We start from the raw sequence: 22,084 nt of genomic DNA, 5'->3' as shown, positions 1-22,084 counted from the left end.
TGGTAAGGTTTGTTCTTTGAGCCAAGCATGTCTACGTATGACTGATCCTGTAACAGCAGCTCTACATGAGGCCTCTAAAGCATCAAAACCACATTGCAAGGTATGTTTACCCACTTGTTCTGCACTATATAACAAATCCTGCAACTCCTTCAAGTCTGGTTGTTCAGGTTGTGACATTTTGCTTTTCAACTGTGATAACAGAAACTGTTGGTACTTTAACATATGGAACTGACAGTTTAATGCCCTCATGGTTAAGGTGGCCGAGGTGTATACCTTTTTCCCCCACCTTTCTAAAGCTCTGGAATCTCTCACTGAAGGTAATGGATTTTTAGCAGTGGAGGCGTTAATTCCCTTGGGACCCTGTGAAATAGTTTCTGGGTCAGCCGCATGGCTTTTGTATAGGAATTGGTGTGAATCATGAACCCGGTAATACCTGTCAGGCTTGACTGGAGCTGGAAGTAAAGAATCTGGGTTAAAGCAGGCCTCCAAATACACATCATCTAGTATGTCTAAGACAGGAGGTATAGCCAGAGGCCTGTGCTGAGGGAGCAAGAGGAAATCCCTAAGCCTCTTCTTGGAGTCTGAGTACTCTTGGCCTTCCCAGTGGAAGTGTTCCCTCAAGGTATGTAAGGTTTCCCCAAAAGAGTAATCCTCAGGGGGGGGAGACAGAGGGAATGGACTCCTCTGCATCAGAATCTTTAAAAGGGGAGTATGAATGTTCCTGGTCTTCAGAATGTTCTGAAATAATGGAGGCCTGGTCCGAGGAAGGGGATTCTTCCTCCACTCTGGGCCTTTGTCCGGGGTTGAGAACCCCTGATAAGAGTAATCAAATCCTCAGCCATTTTGAGCATCTGCTTTTTAGGCATGGGGCCTTGAGAGGGGCCCTGTGGAGCTTGTCTTTTAGTATGCATGGCTGCTTTAGACTTAGTGAAAGCCTTGATGGAAAAAGAAGAGGAAGGCCTGAAGACACCTTGAGAGGTGGCAGGCCTGTCTATACTCTGAGTTTCACCGCCAAGAGTGGCTTCGGTATCTGTAGTCGGGGTGTGGGCTGAAGAGCCTGCGACCTCGGGCACAGAAGACACCGCCAATGAAGTGTCATCGGTAGTCAGGGGTTGCGTAGGCGTCTCGCTGAGAACCGGACCACCAGTAGTCGGCTTTGGCGTGGTGTCGGTAGAAGTCACGGACCTCGTATGTCGGTCCTTATCTTTGCGTCTTTTACTCAAAACTGGAGTCTGAGTATCCGACGACATAATGTAATTGAACTTTTTGCCAAAATAGTGTTGGGCGAACTCCGCCCGACGCTTAATAGTGCGTCTGTTGAATGTAGCACAAAAACGACAGGCTGAGACGTCGTGGTCTGGGCCTAAGCAAGGAATGCAAAGGGAATGAAAATCCTTATGCGGTATTTGCTTCCCACATGAAATGCAATTATTAACTTTGTCTGACATTGGTCTGAGGCAAGAAAAGTTTCCCCAACGGGGTACTTAGCTTTCAAGAAGACTTCAGTTGAAAAATATTCGTAATCTCAGGAGCTGGCCAACCGGCACTTGCGAACTGCTTCTGCTTCGGGCACCGCGCAGCAAGAAAGACTGAAGAAAATGGCGTCGGCTGGTTCTTTTATACCCCTGTCGCACTGACGTCAGGGAAGAGGTGACGACATTCGATGCCGGACCTAGACTTTGGAATTCGGCCGACCGAGGACCGGCCTGACGGCAGGAAAACCCCATCTGTTATGACTGCAGCTGTATGCACGATGAACATCCAGTGCTACCTTGGTCAAAAGGAGAGTCACCAATAAGATTTTTGGTTTGTCCTGTTAAATCTTCAGTAGGACCTTCTGTATTAGAGGGAAGGGGGGTGCATACAGAAACATCCCCTTTCAGGAGATTGTGGGCACCCTCCTGGCTTGTGGGGACGGGGTTCTTGTGCAGGACCACTTTAGTTGTCTGTTCTGAGTGGAGGCAAACAGATCTATCTGTGGTGTACCCCACTGATGGACTATGTCCACGAAAACATCTGTGTAACATTCATTCGTGATTCTGTGATAATGACCTGTTGACAGCATCTGCCTGAATGTTGTTTTGTGATGGGATGTAAACCGCCTGCAGTATCACACTGGAGGGTAGCCATTTCCCAAGCTTGGATGGCCAACCTGCAGAGTCAGTAGGTTTTTGTTCCCCCTTGCTTGTTGATGTACCACAGGACTGTAGTGTTGTCTGTAAACATTTTGAGAGGATCTGGCTGTACAATGGGGAGGAATGTTTTCAGGGCTAGGAGAAGGGCAGTCATCTCCCTGATATTGATGTGTTTCTTCCAAAGGTAGGGGTCCCATTGGTCCTGAACATTCATTCATAGTTGCCTCCACCCCAGATCTGATGCATCTGTATACATCTGTTGAACTGCAGGGAGAGGCTGTAATGGTAGTCCTGGATTCAGACGAATTTGCTGGATCCGCCATATGATTACTTTTTTGAGACAGGGAAGGAATGGCATTTCAAACACTAGTGGATGAGCGTGTTGGGACCAGACATTCTTCAGGTACCACTGAAATTTTCTCATGTGTAACCTGGCTAGACGCAGCATGGGAAGCGTGGATGCCATGACACCCAGGAGGCGAAGGAACTCCCTAGCTGAAATGCAGCTGGCTAGGATTAGTTCTTGGAAGAAAGTGGTTAATGATGTGACCTTTTCTGGTGGAAGAAAAGCATTTATCAAATCTGTTCTTATTCTGCATCCCAAGAAAACCTGGTCCTGGAAAGATTAAGGGAGGATTTGAGTTGGTTGATTGTGAACCACAGCCCTTTGAGGACAGAAATGGTGAACTGCAAGTGTTTTTGCAGGGTATTTGGATGATCTGCCTTGATGAGGAGGTCATCTAAATAAGGGAAAATTTGAACGCCTCTGGTCCTGCAAAAGCCCTTTACAGGGGCTAGACATTTTGTAAATACCCTTGATGTTGTGGACAAGCCAAAGGGCAAGACAGTAAACTGCAGGAAATTCCAAAAAAGATGGCTGGAAAGGAATGTGAAGACATGCATCCTACAGGTCTAAAGTGGCATGGAAGAAGTGTTTGAAGGGACAGCATGTGGAAGGTTGGTCCATGCAGAAAATGTTTTAGAAGGGACAGGTCCAGGATGGGTCTCCCATGGGCCATCCTTTCTTAGGACTAGGAAGAGTCTGGAATACAAGCCTTGACCTTCCTGTCCCGGAGAAACCCTTTGTATTGTGCCCTGGTGAACAAGATCTTGAATGACTTGTGGGATGAAATGAGTTTGGCTCTTTGGTACTTGAGCGATACCTTTTGGGAGAGGTTTTCCACGCCAGGTCATGAAGTATCCTTTTTCCAAAATTGATAAGACCCAGTTGTCTGAAGTGATTTGTTGCTACAGGAGAAGACAGCGATGATATGGAAGGTTCTGACAGTCACACAGTCTTAGGATTGTCAGGAAAGTGCTGTCTTTGACTGGTTTGAGAAGAGCTAGGTCTGGCTGAGGAAGGTTTTCTTGCACCTTTTCTGGGTTTGGGAGTAGGTGGTGAGGAAGCCTTCGTGACAAATCTTGGTTTGGAAGGGTAGTTTCTGTGAAACGCAGGCACTGGTGAGACAAAAAGGTGCTCAAGGTCCTGCAGCTCCTTGCTCTTTTCCTGCAGATTTTTAAATAATTCTGCTGACTGTTTCCCAAAGAGAAAAGTATTGTCAAGAGGACCATCCATAATCTTACTTTTGATGTCATCTGGCAATTGCTGTAGACTGAGCCAGGAGTGCCTACGGAGGACTGATGCTGATGCAGCTGATCTAGATGATGCTTCTGCAGCATCATAGCTGCATTTAATAGTGTGTCTACTGACTTGTGCAGCTAAAGAAAGGGTAGAGGCAACTTCTGCCTTAGTGGGTGAATCTGGAATGGAGGACAGTTGATTCATGGCCTGAGAGACTAGGTCCAAAGCATATTTAACCATATGCGTTTGGTAATTGATGGCTCTAAAGGCTAGGGTTGAAGAACTGTACATTTTCTTTCCTAATCTGTCCATCATTTTACTATCTTTATCTGATGGTAGTAAGGAGGAAGAGGGGAGTTGTCTGGATTATTTGTCCACCGAGACAGCAATAACAGCAGGGTCTGACATAACAGGCTTGATAAGAAATTTGAAGTAATCAGGAACTTTATAGAACCTGAACGGTCTTTTTAGGGCTGGCGGCTGAGATTCTGGTGCTTTGGAAGCTGAGGCAAAGGCATCCAGATAGGCTGGGATCACTGGAGGAATGGCTGAGGTGGAGGGGGATTCCATCTGCAGAAGCTTATAATACCCCTTTTGTACCTCTGTCATTTGTGTGGAATCCCATTTGAAGTATTCCCTCATTTTTGAAACAGTTTCCCCAAAGGTGATGTCTTCAAGTGGGGAATCGCCTTCTAAAGAGTCCTTTCCTGGAGAACAGTATCCCAAGGAAGAAGCCAGCTGTGAGGCATATGAGAGGGACTCATCTGAAGAAGAGGAGGAATCTTTTTTCTGCAGTCTCTAGATATAGAAAATGCCTAAAGAAGCAGGCCTAGGACTCAAGGTTGGAAGAGCAGCAGGAGTCTGTGAGGAAGTAGGCCTAAGGGCAATAAAGGCCTGAAAGAGAGATTGTGAGAATGCCTGCCAGTCAGGTAAACCACCTGATGGAGCAGACAGATATTTAGACTTCTGCTTCTTTTTCAGGGAAGTAGTCTTAGTTCCAGGTTAAGTAGGAGAAGGCGTAGGATCATTGATCAGCAAAGGGCTTGTAGTGCTTTCCTCAGGAATGGAAGCTAACGCTAGCCATTCAGGTGAACCTGCCCCCCCCCAAACATCAGAAGCCGACGTCACTGGTACCTCTGCAGACGTGTAGGCTGGAGAAACTAGGGTGGCATCAGAAGTGATACCCACCAAAGTCACCAAAACCATCAGATGAACCTCAGCCCTTAACTTGGCAGCTGGTGGGATGTCTGTACCCAGAGGTGCAGTTGCTTTAGCCTTCTTTCTCGGTGGTTCGGCCGAGATGGCCAGCATCACTTCCATACCCAAGGCAAGAGATTTAACGTATTGGTTTTTAACAAATAATTTCAGGGCTGAGAGATGACTGTGCAGTGTTTCAGGAACAAACGACTGGCAAATGGAGCACGCTTTATAGTCGTGGGAAGGCCCTAAGCAAAATAGGCAGAAGTAGTGGCTGTCTTTGTGCGGGATTATGTCCGCACTTACATTTTTCCTTCCTAGATGACATGGGTGGAAATCAGCTAAGGAAAGAACAAAGCAACAACCAAAGCTAAGAAAAAAGAAAAAATCCCCAATGGGGTACTTATCTTTCAGGAGTCACTTGGTGTGGAGCAGAAAGAGCAAGCTGACATTCGACTGGCTGCAGAGAAGTTCCGAGGTCTGTGTGTGCAGACATCACACTTATGGCCCACGGTTTATGGTTCCAATGTCTGACGGTCCCACGCACCATGCAGCAGCCAGACTAAGCTTTTGTATATGGGACAGACATTTGGGTCACCTCAGGCGGAGGATCCCACATGTTGCAATACTGCAACATGGGAAGAGAAGGACATCAAGGGATACCATCTCAGCAGAACAGCTTTATAAAACATACAGAAAGCATCATAAACAATTCACAGAGAACACAGCAAATAAATTGCAAAAATGCAGTATTAGGACAACTCCTGACACTCACATCCTTGTGGTAACTAGACCTTATAAAATTTCAGTTAGCTATTTTTAATCTTTCAAAATGCAGCTCCTGGAAAGTGTGGGAATGCAGAAAAATGTTCCACTCTTACACAGCAACCTTCAGCTGTCTCCTTCTTCACAAAGACTGTGCACAAACAGCGCACACCTTTAACGATGCAATTTCATGGTACTCTCAGCCTATAGTTAAAAGCTTCACATACAAGCTGTGGTGACATTACTTCCTAGGGTAGGTATGTGAAATGTGAAGAATAATACATACAACCTATGATGTGCTGGGCAGAATGGAAGAGTGACAGTAATGGACTACAAAAATACTCGGTAATATAACCAATGTTGGGACTGCACTACTGCCTTTACATATACTATTTTATGTATGAGGTACCAACACACAACAGCTTGCATGAACCAAGGTTTTAAAGCAGGAAAGGTGGAATAATAGACTCATGGTCTCTGAAGGTAAAGCACACAACACCACCTTAACAATGTTTACCTGCAAATATGACAAAACACTGTCCTCCCAAACAAATGAAATAGCCAGTACTGCTGTTTTAATACAGTGGTCCTCATGCTGTGTACTCACTTTGCCATCACCCGCCTCACATTACTCGCGTACAGTAATGGATTCTTCTTCTCCTCTTCTGAAGGTATGTAGACTGGTAGGAACTGTTTATAGAAAACATTGTTTTACAGTACACATTTTACTTCAACTGGGATAAGAAATAATAAACAGTAAGAATTTTCTCCACAAGAAATGTACTGAAAAAAATGCTAATGCGTAATCTTCCATAAAGTATTATTTAACAAACTGCTAAAATTTTTGTAATCTTTTTGTACTATTGTTATGGAGCTGATCTCCATGGGTCTCTGCTGAAAATGGGCTACTTGACCAGCCAGACTCTACCCAGTTAACAAATGTAAAATATCCACAATGCTATTCCCTACATAATGAGAGGGACAGATAAGGCACATTCAAAAAAAAAAAAAAAAAAAAAACCTACAAAGACTCAAGTTAAGACCTTGGAAAATAAACATATATGAAAGTGAAACAGCACTTGAAAAAGTGCCAGACAGGTCTGACTACATTTCTAAGTGCCACCCGTAAAATTTTCTATTAATCTACATACATGAGTTGAGAGGTACAGATAACAGGATTCTGCAGGAAGCTCTAGCTTGCACAGCCAGCTGACATTAACAAGTACTTTGATGATGGACAAGGAGGTCACATGATAGATGGGAAATATGTGCAGAAATTAATATTGTAAGCTATCTATCAAAAGACAAACAGGAAGTACGTACCTAGACAAACTGAGCTTACCTTATACAGAAAGGAAAATGAGAAGCATGTTTTGTCAAGGCAGACAGTAAAGACTAAGAGGCCAGACTGGAGCTGTGAATTACATGTAGTAATATCTTTAATGATGCATTCAGTAATGTGGCACAATAGATAGTGTTGGCATCTCACAGCAGGAGGTTTCCTGGTTCAGTTCTCAGCTGGGATACCTTCTGTGTGGAGTCTGCGTGTCCTCCTTGTGTTCGTGTGGGTTTCCTCCAGGTGCTCTGGTTTCCTCCCACATTCCAAAGACATGTGGTAGGTGGACTGGACATTGTAAATTGGCCATAGGCAATTGTGTGCATGCAAGTTTATGGTGTGGAAAAACTACCATGGCATGGCTGGTCACCCTGTGGTGTACACCTTCGCTCTAGATAATTGTCACTGTTGAAGTGACACCCCAACCCCATCTACAAAAATGTGAAAAAGCGGGGTGTGGAAGGATGGATGATTATACATGACAGAGCATTAGAAAACACATGACTCACTGCAGTACAAGACATGGTGAAGTGTGAAGAATGACTCTTCAGACAGCAAATGTGATGGGAATTGGTTACAATAATGCATTGTGAAAAAGGTTAAAAGTAAACAGAGAACAGTAAGACACACTGCAGTACCTGTATAATACAACTGTTCATTTCAAACATCATTAGAATGCAAATTAATTGCAAAAAATGTTTTATCACTAGATATGTCCACCGTGTAAATCTATAGGTTCATACATTCACAAGTTAATACTGGGGTGCCAATCATTAGTAGCCTCTACAGCCCCAATCATAGGTACTCATTGAAATAACTAATTTATATCTAGCTACAACCCCTTTTAGTAACGGCTTTAGGGGGCCATACCCAGGGTGTACTTACGACTGCCCATACATCTATCCAGGTTACACTTAGAGGGTCAGGGAGCTTCTCTACTTCATATCAGAAGGAAGTGCGTTCCATAAGAGGGATTTCTCTGAAATATATATGTATCTTGCCAAAAGATTCTGTTTATGTTTTCATGAATGTTAAGATCTTTTGAGAGGGTTGTTTGGGTGTTATTAGTTTTGTAAATGTGCAGGAAGTTACATAGGACTGGCTTCAACAAGGCTCCCTAAGCTAGATAGAGGTCACCTCTCAATATGCTGCAGGAATCAGAAAAAGAGACAGAGCCACTTTAATGTGGTCAGGATAGCTAAAGGAAGAGGTGCACTTGGCTATCTTAGCAAAGACATGCTGTGAACTCTCAAGCAAATGCTTGCACAAATTTGTACCAAAGGGCATATCATACCTTATTTATGGGCCTGATGAGGGGAAGGGAGAGGGATAATGTCCTTAGATCTGGAATAAATGCCCATAGTGATTAGTCTGGCTGGGTAAAAGGATTTCTTAACAGTGGATACATGGCAATCAAAAGATAGTTCATTGTCAACAAACATTCCCAAGTCCCTAATGACTGAGCCAACTTTCAAATGGTGTCAACTATGTTGTAGGTACACAGATGCCCAGTTTTGTAAAGGGACACAATGCTGTATTCTTGGCATTTAATTTTAGGCCATAGTTCAGGCACCCCATTACTGCTGAATGCAGGTCCCTCCTGAAAAATCTGTAGGGAGCTGGAGAGTTAATGGACAACAACTAGTTTGCAGTCACCTGCAAACTTGGTCAGCCAAAGGCCCTTGCTGTCAGAGTTGATATTAGAGAATTAAACAAAACATAGTGGTCACAGCACTGACCCCAAGGGACACCACTTTCACTTGGTAGTGAACCTATCAGACAATGTCTGGTGCTGACAAGAAGGCAGCATGCAACATTATCAGGACTCATGGAGCAAACGTTTTTCGCCTTGGAGAGAGCATTCAGGACTTTCTCTGAGGTGATCAAACAGGAAGGTGTGGGTGTGCTAATAAGTTAGGAAAAGTTAGGGGGAGACAGCCAACATATTATTACACTAATTCAGCTGTGTCCACTGGAGATGTAAGTACTTTTTAGCTCTGAGCATTACCTCTAAGGTATCTGACATAGCTGAATGAGGCTTTGTGCTTGTCTTTAGTAGAGGTGGCAATTCTTAGTTCATGCTTACTTTTGGATGATCTGATTTTGTTTCAGAGTTTTTTGTTGATATTTTGAGTTCATATCTATATATCATTTTAATGGGGTGTTAAGTTATGGGCAATGACTTTTTTCTTGTTACTGTACAGTTTGTATACTAGGATTATTCCTGAATTTGGCACTGTTTTCTTGTTCATATTATGTTGTCTTATGAGGTCTGAAGCCACTATGCATGCTTTGAGGTGGGGAAAGAAATTTTCTGCAAATGTGACAGCATGAAATATGGGGTCATTGAGTTAAGCAGGAAAGTACAGTTGTGCAAAATCTTACCATAACAATAGATGTCCTTATCACTGTTGCAGTATTCATTACCTATGGGATCTCCCTTTTTTAATTTCTCCAAGTCTTTTGGGTTTCTAATACCATGACAGGAATGGACTCCATTCCCAAGTCAAAGTACGATTAAAGTTTATGAAATTAATATTGTTTCACTCTTTGACGTTAGCTAAAAGTGCTCTTCGAAGCACCCACAATGTGCCCAGTAATGACTCCTTCTGCGATCCGTACAGGGTTACATGAATTGGTAACATATCTAAATACGATTGTAAATTCTTTTTTATAAGACCAGTTGCTCCTACTACTACTGGAACTGTCTGGGCATCTTTCTTCCACATGGCTCTCATTTCTGCCTGCAGATCCAGGTATTTTATGACTTTTGTGTCTCTCTGTATGCAAGACACTGTAGTCACTGGGTGTGAAGATTTCAATGATCAATGCTACTTTTGCCTTCTTTTCTTGCATCTATCTTATGAACTGTTGGTATTGGGTCATCCCATGTGATATAAACGTAATTATTTTCCATGATTCTCTGTGGCTCATGTTTCCAAGTGTTTTTCAGCCACTTCGTTACCATAATATTTGCACAATCTCCAGTGTAACAGTCTCGCCACATTATTATGCTTTCAGTATACAGTCCCTCTGCCTCACACACCAGCAACAAGGTGTGTGACTGTTTTCAATTTGGTTTTACAAAACCTACATATGTCTGTTTCTCCACATGTTCAATGGACTTTGTAAACCAGCGTGTACTCAGCCCACTATCTTGGGCTGCCAATATTAACCTTTCATTTCTTGATGTGAATTCACCTCTTCTTAACAATTCCTGCACTCATTCTTGATCAACAGGAGACTCTTCCAGAAGTTTTCTGTACTTGCAACTATATTTACGTTTTTTCCACATTTTGTGCCTTCTCATCAGGTCCTTCACCTTATATTCTTTCTTTTGTGTTTTAGCACATTAAGTTGCTGCCTGTTTTTTATCTACCTTTGGTATAATTTCCATTCTTGCTTGACATTGATATGCTTCTACTAAATTAAGCAGAGATGGCATCTTAGATTTATTCTCCTCATGTTTCAAAACTTTAACTATATTTGGATTCTGCGAGGTCAGCAGATATGCGTGGAGTCCCATGATTGTAGATCTATACATGTAATTTCAAGGATCCCCATCCCTCCTTCAGAGTGGGGGATATATAATCTTGGTATACACTGATTTTTATAAATCATTTGGTAAGCATGAAGCATCCTTCTTGTTTTAATATCCAATCTATCCAACACTTTTTGGGGCCAGTTAATCACTCCAAAACTGTAAGTTAGGACAGGAAGAGCAAACTGATTTATGGCTTGGATCTTGTTCCTAGATGTCAATGCTCTTTTCAGGATTAATTTAAGTCTTCTAAAGTACTCCTTACTGAGCTTTATTCACATTTATTCATGTTTTATTGTCGATCCTTCATCAATTCCCAAGTATTTATACACTCCCTCTTGCTCAAGTTCTTTTATATCACATTCTTGTCCCAAACTTATGTTTTTCTGGTGCTACAGTTTTCCTTTTTTAAAGGTTGCTTTTGCACATTTATCAAGACCAAATGACATTCCAATATCATCTGAAAAAGTTTTGACAACCTGCAGCTGTGCTTTCAGCTCCTCATCTGATGAGCTATACAGTTTTAAATCATCAACAGAGAGAAGATGAGAAGTCATTAGACTTTGTTGTTTTCTAGAAGCCAAATTGTAGCCATGGCCTCATCTGTTAAGTAAACAGCTTAATGGATTAATGGCAAGACAGAATAGCAATGGTGACAGACAGTCACTCTGGAATATCCCCCCTTTGAATTTTTATTCCTGGGATAATAATCTGTCCTTGATCGTGGCTTAATTGCAAAGTGGTCTGCCACTGTTTCATGGTTGCTGTAATGTAGTCAATCAGTGTAGGGTGCATCTTATACATTTTTAAGCACTCTTTTATCCATGAATGTGGAATACTATCAAATGCTTTTTTGTAGTAAATCCATGCCATACTTCGTACAGTTCTCCACTATAACTTTTAACAACAAATGATCCTTTGTTCCATATGACTTTCTTTTATTGCCCTTTTGTTATACTGCCATAATTGAGTTTTCTTCTAAATGACTATAAACTCTGTCAGCATCAATTTCAGTGTATAGTTTGCACATCATTGGAAGACAAGTTATTGGTCTATAATTTTTAGGGTAGCTTGCAAGTTCACTCTTAAGAGCATTGTTTTTCCAGCTGTTAACCAGTGCGGTGTGTGTTCGGGGTGCACATATAATTAGTTCTTATTCATGGCTAAGTCCTCGTGCAAGGAAGTTAATAGTTTAAGCCAAAAGTTAGGTACTGCATCTGGGTCTGGGGTTTTCCAGTTAGAGGCTTTTCTCAACTTTGTTTCAATCTCTCTGGCTGTTATTTCATCCCATTTCATATCCTGTACCTTTAAACTTCTTATTCTTTCTTTTACTTTTTCTATCCTATCCATTTAGCATCTTTGTTATGTTCCAGAGGATCTTCATAGATACTTCTCCAAAATGTATCTACTTCCTCTTTTTTTGGCGGTCTTTCAATTCCTTTTACCTTATCTCCCAATTCTCTATAAAAACTTTTTTGGGTCATCAATAAATTGCTTATTTTGTGCTTTTCCCTTATATCTATATTTGTATCTTCTAAGTCTTTCCACCTGTTTTGAAATTTTTAGTTTATCTCCAATAGCACATAATAGATCCTGGTCTGTTCTAATACTGGGCATTGCTTTTATCACATCTATCTTTCTTAGTATTTTTGTTGATCTAACTATCTTCTATAATCTTTTAACAGTGACACTTCTTGTCTTAGCTGCTTTTTCTCTATTCAATATTTCCATGATGGTATTCAGTTTCACCACCTCTTTTCCCTCGCTACCCTGTGTTCCTGTGGTAGAACTTCATCAGTTATTAATTTAGCAGCACAGTAATATATTCTGTTGACTTCTGTTATATTGCATGGATCTCTATGGACAGTCCTAATTACTGTGTTCATTTGTTTTATCAAGTTTCTAACTTTTGGGGTTTTATTAACCTTCTGCAGTCTACTTCTCTCATTGATCTTGATATATCTGTCTTTGTCTATTAAATCAAGCAGATCTTAACTCCTTTTCTTCCATACTGAGGGCAAATCCCTTATTTTCCATTTCCTGTGGGCATTCTATAAAAAGTTCTATAGCATCTTCCTGTGGCACATTCTCTTTAATTTCATCCTGTGTCATCTGTTGTTCTGTCATATGGGAACTCACTGACCTATCACTCCTCAACATTGACTGCATCAGAGTTTCCACAGTTTCCTGTTCCTTTCCTTGCTGTCTAGCTTCAAGTGAACATTTATACTGTTTCCTGTGGAAGGCTCCAAGATATCTTGATATGGCACCTGACCTGTTGCTTCCTGTTCCACTGGTGTTCCCTTAATTTGGATATCCATTGCTCTATCCTGATGTGGTGCTTTCTGTACTCTATTTACTACACTGAATCCTTCTCTTTGCAGCTGTTCCATAACCTCAATTTCTATTTCTTTGACTTCTCCATTACTGATGTATTTTTCTACTTTTCCTCTTAGTCTTCATATATTTTGTATTGTAAAGTTTTTTCATATCTGGATTCCTTTCCCTATATTTTTCTTCAAATATCTTTGGTGCTGCCCTTTTTGTATTGGCTAGTTTTGCTTTCTCCTTTGCATAACTATTACACCATATTAAATCTCTTTTCCTTTCCCCTGTCCATATTTCTTTGTTACATGTCTCCTGACCTTCTTGCTTTTCCTTATTCTGGGGACTCGCTCCATCATGCTGTGATGTAGTCTGTTTTAGACCTTCTACATGAAATCCTTCACTTTGCAGGCACTCCATAACCTCAACTTCTATTTCTTTAACTTCTACTTTACTAAATCGTCTTTTCTACATTATATCTTTGTGCTCTTGATCTTTTTATTGTGAAATTGTCCATATCAGGATGGCTTTGCCTATATTCCTCTTCAAATTTCTTTGAGACTGCCTTCTCTATATTAGTTAACTTGGCTTCCTCCTTTGCATAAATATTGCACCATATCAAATCTCTCTTTCCCATGTCCACATTTCTTTTTTATATTTTTCAAATATCTCTAGGTTTTGTTGTTTATATTTCCTCACTTCCTCAGATGCTTATTTTCCCAAACAGATCAAAATGTCTTGATCTATATACTGTTTTTCAAAAATCTGTTGCATTAATGAAAGTAAATTTTTATTTGAAGCATCTGACTTTTTCCTGCGGAAGTATTTTTCTTTCCTTTAATTTCTCTCTTAATCGTTTTGTATATCTTGTGTCTGGAAATTCTGGGCTTTGTGCATAATAGTAACAGTTTCTTTATCCTCAACAGTCCACGCTCTCATCTTTATGGCTCTTCTTTGGCCAATCAATTTTTGTCGTTTTTGTGGACTTCTGATTCCTTCTACAACGGGGGGGCAACTTCCCCCTGAGGCTGGCCTGGCCCCATTGTAGGAATGTTTCCATATTTTGAGGATTCTACACTCCTGCTAAGGATAGCTTAATGTCCAGCCAGTATAACAAAGCTTTTATATCCTTCCAGCATTGTACATCAGCTGTATGCTCCCTGTACCAGGTTTAGGGCATAAAGGTGACATATGTAAGTTGAATACTGAGAACTTCTCTGATTCCAACGAAAGCCACAGTTGAATGCCAGTCTGAATGCCTTTCACTGAGATGTTTCTACTGAGCCATTTGCAGACAACTGCCCCATTGAGGTTCCTTCTTTTTCTTCCTTTATTTGTGTACAAAGTATTCATTTAATGCAGGAAGGGAAAATGTCAGTGTGAGAGGAAGATTCCACATAAAAACCATCATGAAAGGTGCTTCTTTTGCCTAGGTGCATCACACAATCATGCCCAGTGTGCCTAAAATGCTTCATATTTGTCTGTCCTCTCTTTTTATTTAGTTTGAGAACCACTGTCTCAAACTTTTGATCCAGGTACCATGGCCAAGTCCTCCTGTGACAAAGTACAGCTGTCTCTCAAGATGATGATCAAGAAGTTTTGATCTGATTCTGCTGCTGTCCAGCCTCCTCCTAATGTCTCTCTTGAGGTTAGTGAAGACTCTGAAGACTGCCCAGTGCAGACACTGGTTTCCTCTGCAGCAACCCTATCGTAAACTTGCATGTAACTGGCCACTCGTACGTCCTCTCAGGCAATGCAATTGTCCACAATGGAGATTGAGAGGAAACTACAGCTGATCCAGGCAATGCAACTGTCCACAATGGAGATTGAGAGGAAACTACAGCTGATCATTTCTAAATGACATAGGGGGATTTAACAGATTCTGGTGAGGGGAAGAGGTCCCTGGTACCCTCACTGAGTGTAGGCATGGCTCTGAGACTCCTAGGTTAGTCAAAGCAGACGTTCCACTAAAGAAGGAAAAAACTAGGCACATTTATCAATAAAGATCTGCAGAGGTAATTGCATGAGTTTACTTGGGGAATTGTTCAATACCCTGATGGCCTTAAGATCACCTCAGGGGGCATGTGTTCCTGCTTCGCCTTGTCTGCTACTCCAGCCAAAAGGACTCGGAAGTCTGATTCTTCAGATGAGCAGGTTGATTCAGGAGATGACGACTCGATCTACTCCTCACAAAATTACCAAACCTCTGTGGTCTATGGATCTGAGAAAGAGGATTGCCAGAGTCCTGATTCTCCTTTTGAGGAGTCTTCTTTTGAGGGCACAGTAGTTCGTAAGAAAGACAAAGTATTTTAAGTGGGAATTCTCACAAGTCTCTATTATTCAAATGAGGTATTATAAGTTGTTGCAGATGGAATCCCCTAAACCTTCTGCTGTTCCTCCTGTGTTGGGTACCTTGCTGGATACATTTACAGCTGCTCCTGATTCCTAGCCACCAGCATCTAAAAAGCTTGACCATTTTTATAATGTGCTTGAGGCCTTGAAGTACCTCTACAAATGTCCTTCTTCAGAACCTACAGTTGTGTCTCTTTCTGCAGAAATGTCATCCAAGCTTTTGCCCTCTGCCAAGCTCCTTCCTTCTGATAAAAATAGTAAGGCTATGAACAGAATGAGGAAAAAGTCTATATTTATGCCACCCTGGCCTCCATGGCCATTACTTATCAAACCCACATGAACAGGCATGTCTTGGCTCTTTTGTCACAGCTGGGGGGTTTGTCTGACCTTCCTGACTCTGAAGGAAAGACTACTGCTTTCTCCTTATTAAGTTTCACTTCCCAGGTTGCTCGTCACTCCATCAAATGCAGTTATGATTTAGCTGATGTTTCTGGTTCTGTTATGAAGAGGTATTATTGGCTTAGCCTCCAGGCTTTACCTGATGATATTAAGGTCAAGCTTCTAGATGTTCCTTTGGAAAACTGGAATCTCTTTGGAACAGCTGCTGCTGACTTGTTTAAAATTCTAGAAGACAAAGGTAAAATCATTCAGGATCTTAAATCTTTGTTTTTCCTATACCTAATTTTCAGTGAAACTATCCTTCTAAGTTCGCCTTTGTGAGTAGGCAACCTTATCAGCCTTCTAAGGGGAAGGGGGTTTGTAAGCGTATTTTTGCTGATAAATCCACTCAGACTTCTAAAACACAAAAGTCCCTTTTTCAAGGCAAATCTTCCTCTGCCTGTCATATTTTCTCCCCTTCCCCAAGTTCCCCAGTCCCACAGACATTCCCCATCACTCCCTGTCTAGCAACAGATAACTTCAGATTCCTGGGTCCTGTCCATTATCTGCCAGTTATTTTATGGTATGGAAATCCTACCCCTTCTACTTCCACTGGAGTTCTGCAAATTTACTGGATCATATCACCATTCAACCAGTTAGTGTATCCCAAACAGAAACAGGGTTTTACTACAGAATACTGGTCCCCAGAAAAGGAGGATCCTTGAGACCAGTCTTAGACCTTTCCTTCCTAAGTACCTCTCTAAAGATTCCCTCCTTTTGGATGCTTTCCCTCCAGAGAATGCTTCCCCTCTTACCTCTACAGGTCTTTCTGATATCCCTAAACATAAAGGACGACTATCTTCATATTCCCATTCACCACCTATTCAGGAGATTGTTTTGTAATTCGCCATTTCTTCCTCACATTTTTAACTCTCTGCTTTGGCCTTTCTATGACCCCATAGGTGGTCACCAAATGTCTGACCCATTTTTCATAGCCTTTTGCAGGTTTTGGGAATCCAGATATTCCCATATTTGGATGATCTGCTTCTTCAGGCTTCCTCCCAATCCAGACTTTTGCAGGATCTGAACTTTGCCATGCTCCTTCTGCACAGCCTCGGAATCACCAACAGTCTTAAGAAATCCAGTCCAACTCCTCTTCAAGACCACATCTGTCTGGGATGCAGAATTCAGACCATTATAATATTGGCTTCTCTTGCTTCTTCCGAGATTCTTTCTCTGACAACCTACTTCAAGTCTCTGCTTCCCCTTCTCTCAATTCAGCAAGGGAATTTCCCAGAATCCTGTGGTCTGTGACAGCTACCACATCCATGCTCCCCTTTGCCAATCTTCAAATGAGGAAACTTCAATAGTACCTAAAGATGGTTTGGCCTCAGCATTGCCATTCACTGGAGCTTCCAGTTCCCTTACTTCCTTGTCTGAAATTCAAGTCACACTGGTGGATTCAGGTTTCCCTCAATCAGGGACTACCTTTTCAGACACCAATCCATACTTAGGAGCTGCTCAGAGACACTTCCAATCTGGAGCGGGGAGCAACTTCCAACAATCTGTGGCTTTAGGGTCTATGGTCTCTTCATCAGAGGTCAGGCCACATCAACATAAAGAATATCAAGGTGCTCATTCTTGCTTTTCAGGCCTTCCATTCTCTTTGGTCTCCATGCCCTTTAAAGGTCACTAAAGTCATGTAATACATCAAAAAACAGGGAGGAATAAGGTCTTATCTTCCTTGCAGACTAGTCATTCAGACCTGGGATTTGGCTATCTTGTCATCAGATAACGCTTCAGGTGATTTACGTTAATTCAGAACACAGCCTTGTGGCAGACCCCCTGAGCGGGTCCCGGACACAACCTCATGAATGGATGCTTCGCAAAGAGGTATTTCTGGACATAGTACATCAACAGGTTAATCCTCAAGTGGATTTTGTTTGCTTCTCTTCTAAACAGGCAACCTCCTCACTTCTGTTCCACAGTGCCAAGTCTTCTGACTTTGAAGGTGGACACAATGTCTTTCTCTTGGAACGGGATGTTTCTACATGCTTACACTTCATTTCCTAATGTTGGTGACATCACTTTGGCCCCCACAGCACTGGTTCTCCCTCCTCTTTCAACTGGCCCAGGGCAATCATCATACGTTATCTCATTGGATGGATCTTCACTTACGTCTAGGGGTTGACCACGCACCCTCACTTGCCACTATTCAATTGACAGGGTGATAGGATTTTGATCCCATTCAGACACTGCTTTTATGGGGAAATGCTTAGGTTACTACAGAAGGCTAAGAAACCCATCAGCAAAAAACCCTATATGGCTATATGGAAATTTTCTGTTTGGTGTCTTAAGCATCACCAGGATCCCTTCTCAGTGGGGGTTCCTTTGGTCCATTCATACTTGTATGAACTGCTCCATGCTGGCTTGGCATATTCTTCTGCGATTACTTGTCAGCAATCTCTGGCTGCCTGGCAATGAACCCACTGTTGACCTCTTCTTTTGAGGTCAAACAATTCCTTAAAGGCGCTCTTCACATCAAGCCCTCTAGAAAAATCTATTAATCCCTCTTGGGGCCTTAAATTTGTCTTTTAAAAATTGACTGTGGCTTCATTTGAGCCTGGTTGTCATTCTTTGCAACACTGCACCTAGAAGAGAGTGATTAACTTCAAACTCTGATGGCCATTCCTCCCTTTTTGATGCTTCAGGGACAGGGTGTCTCTCTTTATGCCCAAGGTGGTCTGTGAAGATATGGGGACGTGCCAGCTGGAGTTTTGTAAAGAATGACATGTCCTTTGAATATCAAACTGGTTTATACAAGATGCTTGTGCTACAGATGTATTAGAACTGTAGGTCATTTGTATATCAATCTGATTTGTACAAATGCTTGTGCTTAAAATGTATTTGTCAGCTTTGCTTGTGTTAAAATTTATCAACAGTGCACCCTGTTGGAATGAAAAGAAATGTACATGTATTATTCCAACTGAATTAAATGTACCAGCTAGCTTACTTTAAGAAAAATAAGGGAAATGTAAATGAGCAGTTAAACTATTAAAACGTTACCCCACAGTGCTGAATAGGACTGGAGTGCTATGTCTGGGAAAAAGCCTTTGTTCATTAGTTCAGTAAAAGAGGGGAAGCCCCAGGCACTGCCAGAAACATTTAGATGTGTACTGTAGCCATCTAAGCTAAATTCCTGTCTCAAGCTTCAAGGGGGAATACTTTGAGTACCTAGAGTCGGGTGACCAGATGAGGTTATTCTGCCAGCATTTTTGGAAATTATATTTTAGATATGACAAAGTGAAATCTCAGAGAATTGAGTATTCTGTTTGGGTGCCTGACTAGAAAGACTGCTCATGAATTTCATCTTGCCTTGCCCAAGTAAGTTATTAGGAAGGAGTCAATTCTCTTAGATTCAGTCAGGAATATAGTGAAGCTTAGTTTACAGTGTGTTTTTTTTTATTTGCATGAGTCTGTCCATCAATGTTAATTTCAATATTTTCTGTGGTTTACTGTAAATATATATATTCAATATTTTCATGTTCTTTTATTATTTATTATTAAATATATTTAAAACTTTTATTGTGGCTGGCCATTGTAACAAGTATCTAACCTTTGAGTGTATCTATATTTGTTTGGTGACACTGTGTGGGCCACTCCAGAAGGCCTAGCTGTCTTGGTCAACTACTATCATCTATATTAATATTAACTTCACTCAGCATAATTGGATACCCTTTAAGAGCCTTCTAGTAACTTACTGGTGGCAGTGAATCTACCTTATAGTCTGGGCAGAAGGGGGCATAGCTAGTAAACCTCTGCCAGCCTTTCCCAGGGGTGTGTGTGTGTGTGTGTGTGTGTGTGTGTGTGTGTGTGTGTGTGTGTGTGTGTGTGAATCAAATCCAAAGGACTGGGGCACGCCAACCTGACTTAAGGGGAAATTATTGCAGCCTTAATCACAGCTGCAGCACAGACCAGAAACCAGGAGGATAACCAATTTGGTGATGGGAATGTGCAGCACTCAGAAAAAGGACAGTTCAACGTTTCCTCAAAGGACTTAAAAATCCATCTAGCGTTAAAGAGACTTGAACTTGAAATCAAACTGTTTAAATTAGAGTCAGCAGAACAAATGCAGCATTTGGAGCTTGTCCTTCTGCCAAAAAAAAAATTAGATTTTGTTTGTCTTTAAATCTTTGTGACTCAAAGTATTGTGTAGTTGAATCTTTGTGATTCAAACTGTTTCAAGTGTAATGACAGGCGCTTGTTAATTTGAATTCCTGTCACAGACATACATATGCATTTATATAGGTTTTCTATCATAATCCTGCAGTGCACCATATCACATATGCACTTTTTTAACTTCTCCAAGTCTTTTGGGTTTCTAATGCCATGACGGGAATTGACCCCATTCCTAAGTTAAAGTATGATTAAAGTTCATGAAATTTGTATTGTTTCAATCTTTGATGTCAGCCAGTAGTGCTCTTTGCAGCACCCGCAATGTGCCCAGTAATGACTCCTTCTGCAGTTCGTATGGAGTTACATGTATTGGTAACATATTTAAATGTTGTTTGTCTTTCGGCTTTTCCCGGTAAGGGGTCACCACAGCGTAACTCCGGTCCGCTAATGATTGGCAGTAGATTTTTACGAAACGCCGATATTTAAATATGATTGTAAATTCTTTTTTATAAGACCCGTTGCTCCTACTACTATTGGAACTGTCTGGGTATCTTCCACATCGCTCTCGGTTCTGCCTGGTGAATCACAGTATGGAATATCAGATTACCAAAAGTAGACAGCATGCAAGAAAATTCCTGTAGTTTCTGCATATGAACTCAGTGAGACAATCCTCATACTTTGAAATTAACCTGGTTAGAGTAAGAGACTTGGCTCAATGGCTTCATTTGCAGGAACTAGAGGAATTTTCTTGCTCCTGGACTATTGAACCTGGTTAACAACTGGACTCTCAACAAAACCCTTTTCCAGAAACTCGTATGCCAATACCTAGAGCAGTCATTCCTGTACAACTAGTTTTCCCATTTTGTTAAATTATCTACATATGTACACATGTATTTAATTTATGCTTCTTTGATAGAAAATGCAATACTGTAATATTGAAAGCTGACGACTTATTTACTTGTCATTGTGATTGTCAGTCACTAACTCAGTCACAAGAACTGTCTTTATGTAATCTATAATTTCTGTCAGTGTAAACTGTAACAAGCCAGGAGTTGGTGTCTATAATACTGTTTATCAGCAAATGTTATGTTTATCTTTGTGGCAGGCTTATGGCTAAAAAGGATTTTTTACCTGAAATCTTTTTGCAAGGTAACAAAAGTAAAATAAAATAAAATAATTGCATTCTAACTTTCTTTATATCCAGGCTGTGCTACATGAAGAACTCTTTCATCACTGCACCATCTTTAAACTATCTTGAAGGGTTCAGTCTGTCATAACTTTGGGTCTGACCCCTGTTTTCATTGGTGATAACTGTTTGTTAACTATTTCTTCTTTTGCTTAGTGGAAGCCATTCTGTTAAATTATCCAAGTTTATCGATTATACATCCCAGTTTCTGGGGTATTCAGTAAATTTAACTTTCTCATTCTTTTTAGGTAGCTGTCCTGATCACAACACAGTTTTCATATGTGGTCCAGACTGTTAAGTGCACAAATTACTTATACCACACAGCATATTTACAAAGCAACATAGCAGAAGAATTACTGTAAGATTTAGCAATCGTATTTATAACAGGCGTGATAACACTAAGTTAAAAAGAGTAACAGTTTTGCACGTTATAATTCATCTGTTTCACAGTTATACATGTTAAGGGTGTGGGTGTTGGGTTTGTGTGTGTCTGTTTGTGTAGATATTTAGAGCTAGAATTACTACATAGACGTATATGAGTTTTAGTTTGTAATTGTACTTTTTTTGTTGATGCCAAGGTGTATGGGGACTAAAAACAGACAGATGGTGCAATAAGCATATGTTTTACAGAAGTCTCCATTAAATGGAAATTGCTACAACTGTTCTGTAAGAGAACTGTGGCCATTAATGTGCTGTTTGATCTTTGTCAAACTGTTCCAGAACTGCTAAATCTCTTACTAGTGAGCAGTATTATACAAGGAACTGCTGTACATGGTGCCACCTCCCCAGGTGAAGAACCCCAAGCTCCTCCCTCTTGTTGTTTTCCCTTGACAGTCAGTGAGAAGTCTGCTACAAGAGACTGCAAGTTTTAGTTTAACCTTATCTTTCTTTGCTTCAAGCTGTTAGGACACACGGTCTTTGGTGCAGGGAGCAACGATGTTCACTGATGACCTTTTAAAATTAATTTGCTTCCTTTAGTGTACTTGCTCAGGGTATTATACAAAGAAGTGCTGTGCACAGTACTTAATTTGTACTGTCAGTATTCTCATCTCATATAATTTAAAGTACTAGAATTCCTCCAATAACAGGCTTAGTCTCATTGGATAAAGTA

At 41.1% G+C, this 22,084-nt stretch overlaps 1 protein-coding gene across 1 annotated transcript in view; it reads right to left on the bottom strand.

Annotated features, from left to right (window-relative positions):
- LPCAT1 (lysophosphatidylcholine acyltransferase 1) overlaps positions 1-22,084 on the bottom strand; it is an 850,717-nt gene that overhangs the window by 159,749 nt on the left and 668,884 nt on the right. The window contains exon 9 of the mRNA XM_044065140.1: positions 6,287-6,369. Coding sequence (XP_043921075.1) covers positions 6,287-6,369 — 83 coding nt within the window. The remainder of the gene's footprint in view (positions 1-6,286; positions 6,370-22,084) is intronic.

This window comes from Protopterus annectens, chromosome 3.part0, assembly GCF_019279795.1.
Source record: "Protopterus annectens isolate FY-2018-M chromosome 3.part0, PAN1.0, whole genome shotgun sequence".
Lineage (NCBI taxonomy): Eukaryota > Metazoa > Chordata > Ceratodontiformes > Protopteridae > Protopterus > Protopterus annectens.
Note: the sequence above shows the minus strand (reverse complement) of the source record. Positions and strands in the feature narration are given on the sequence as shown.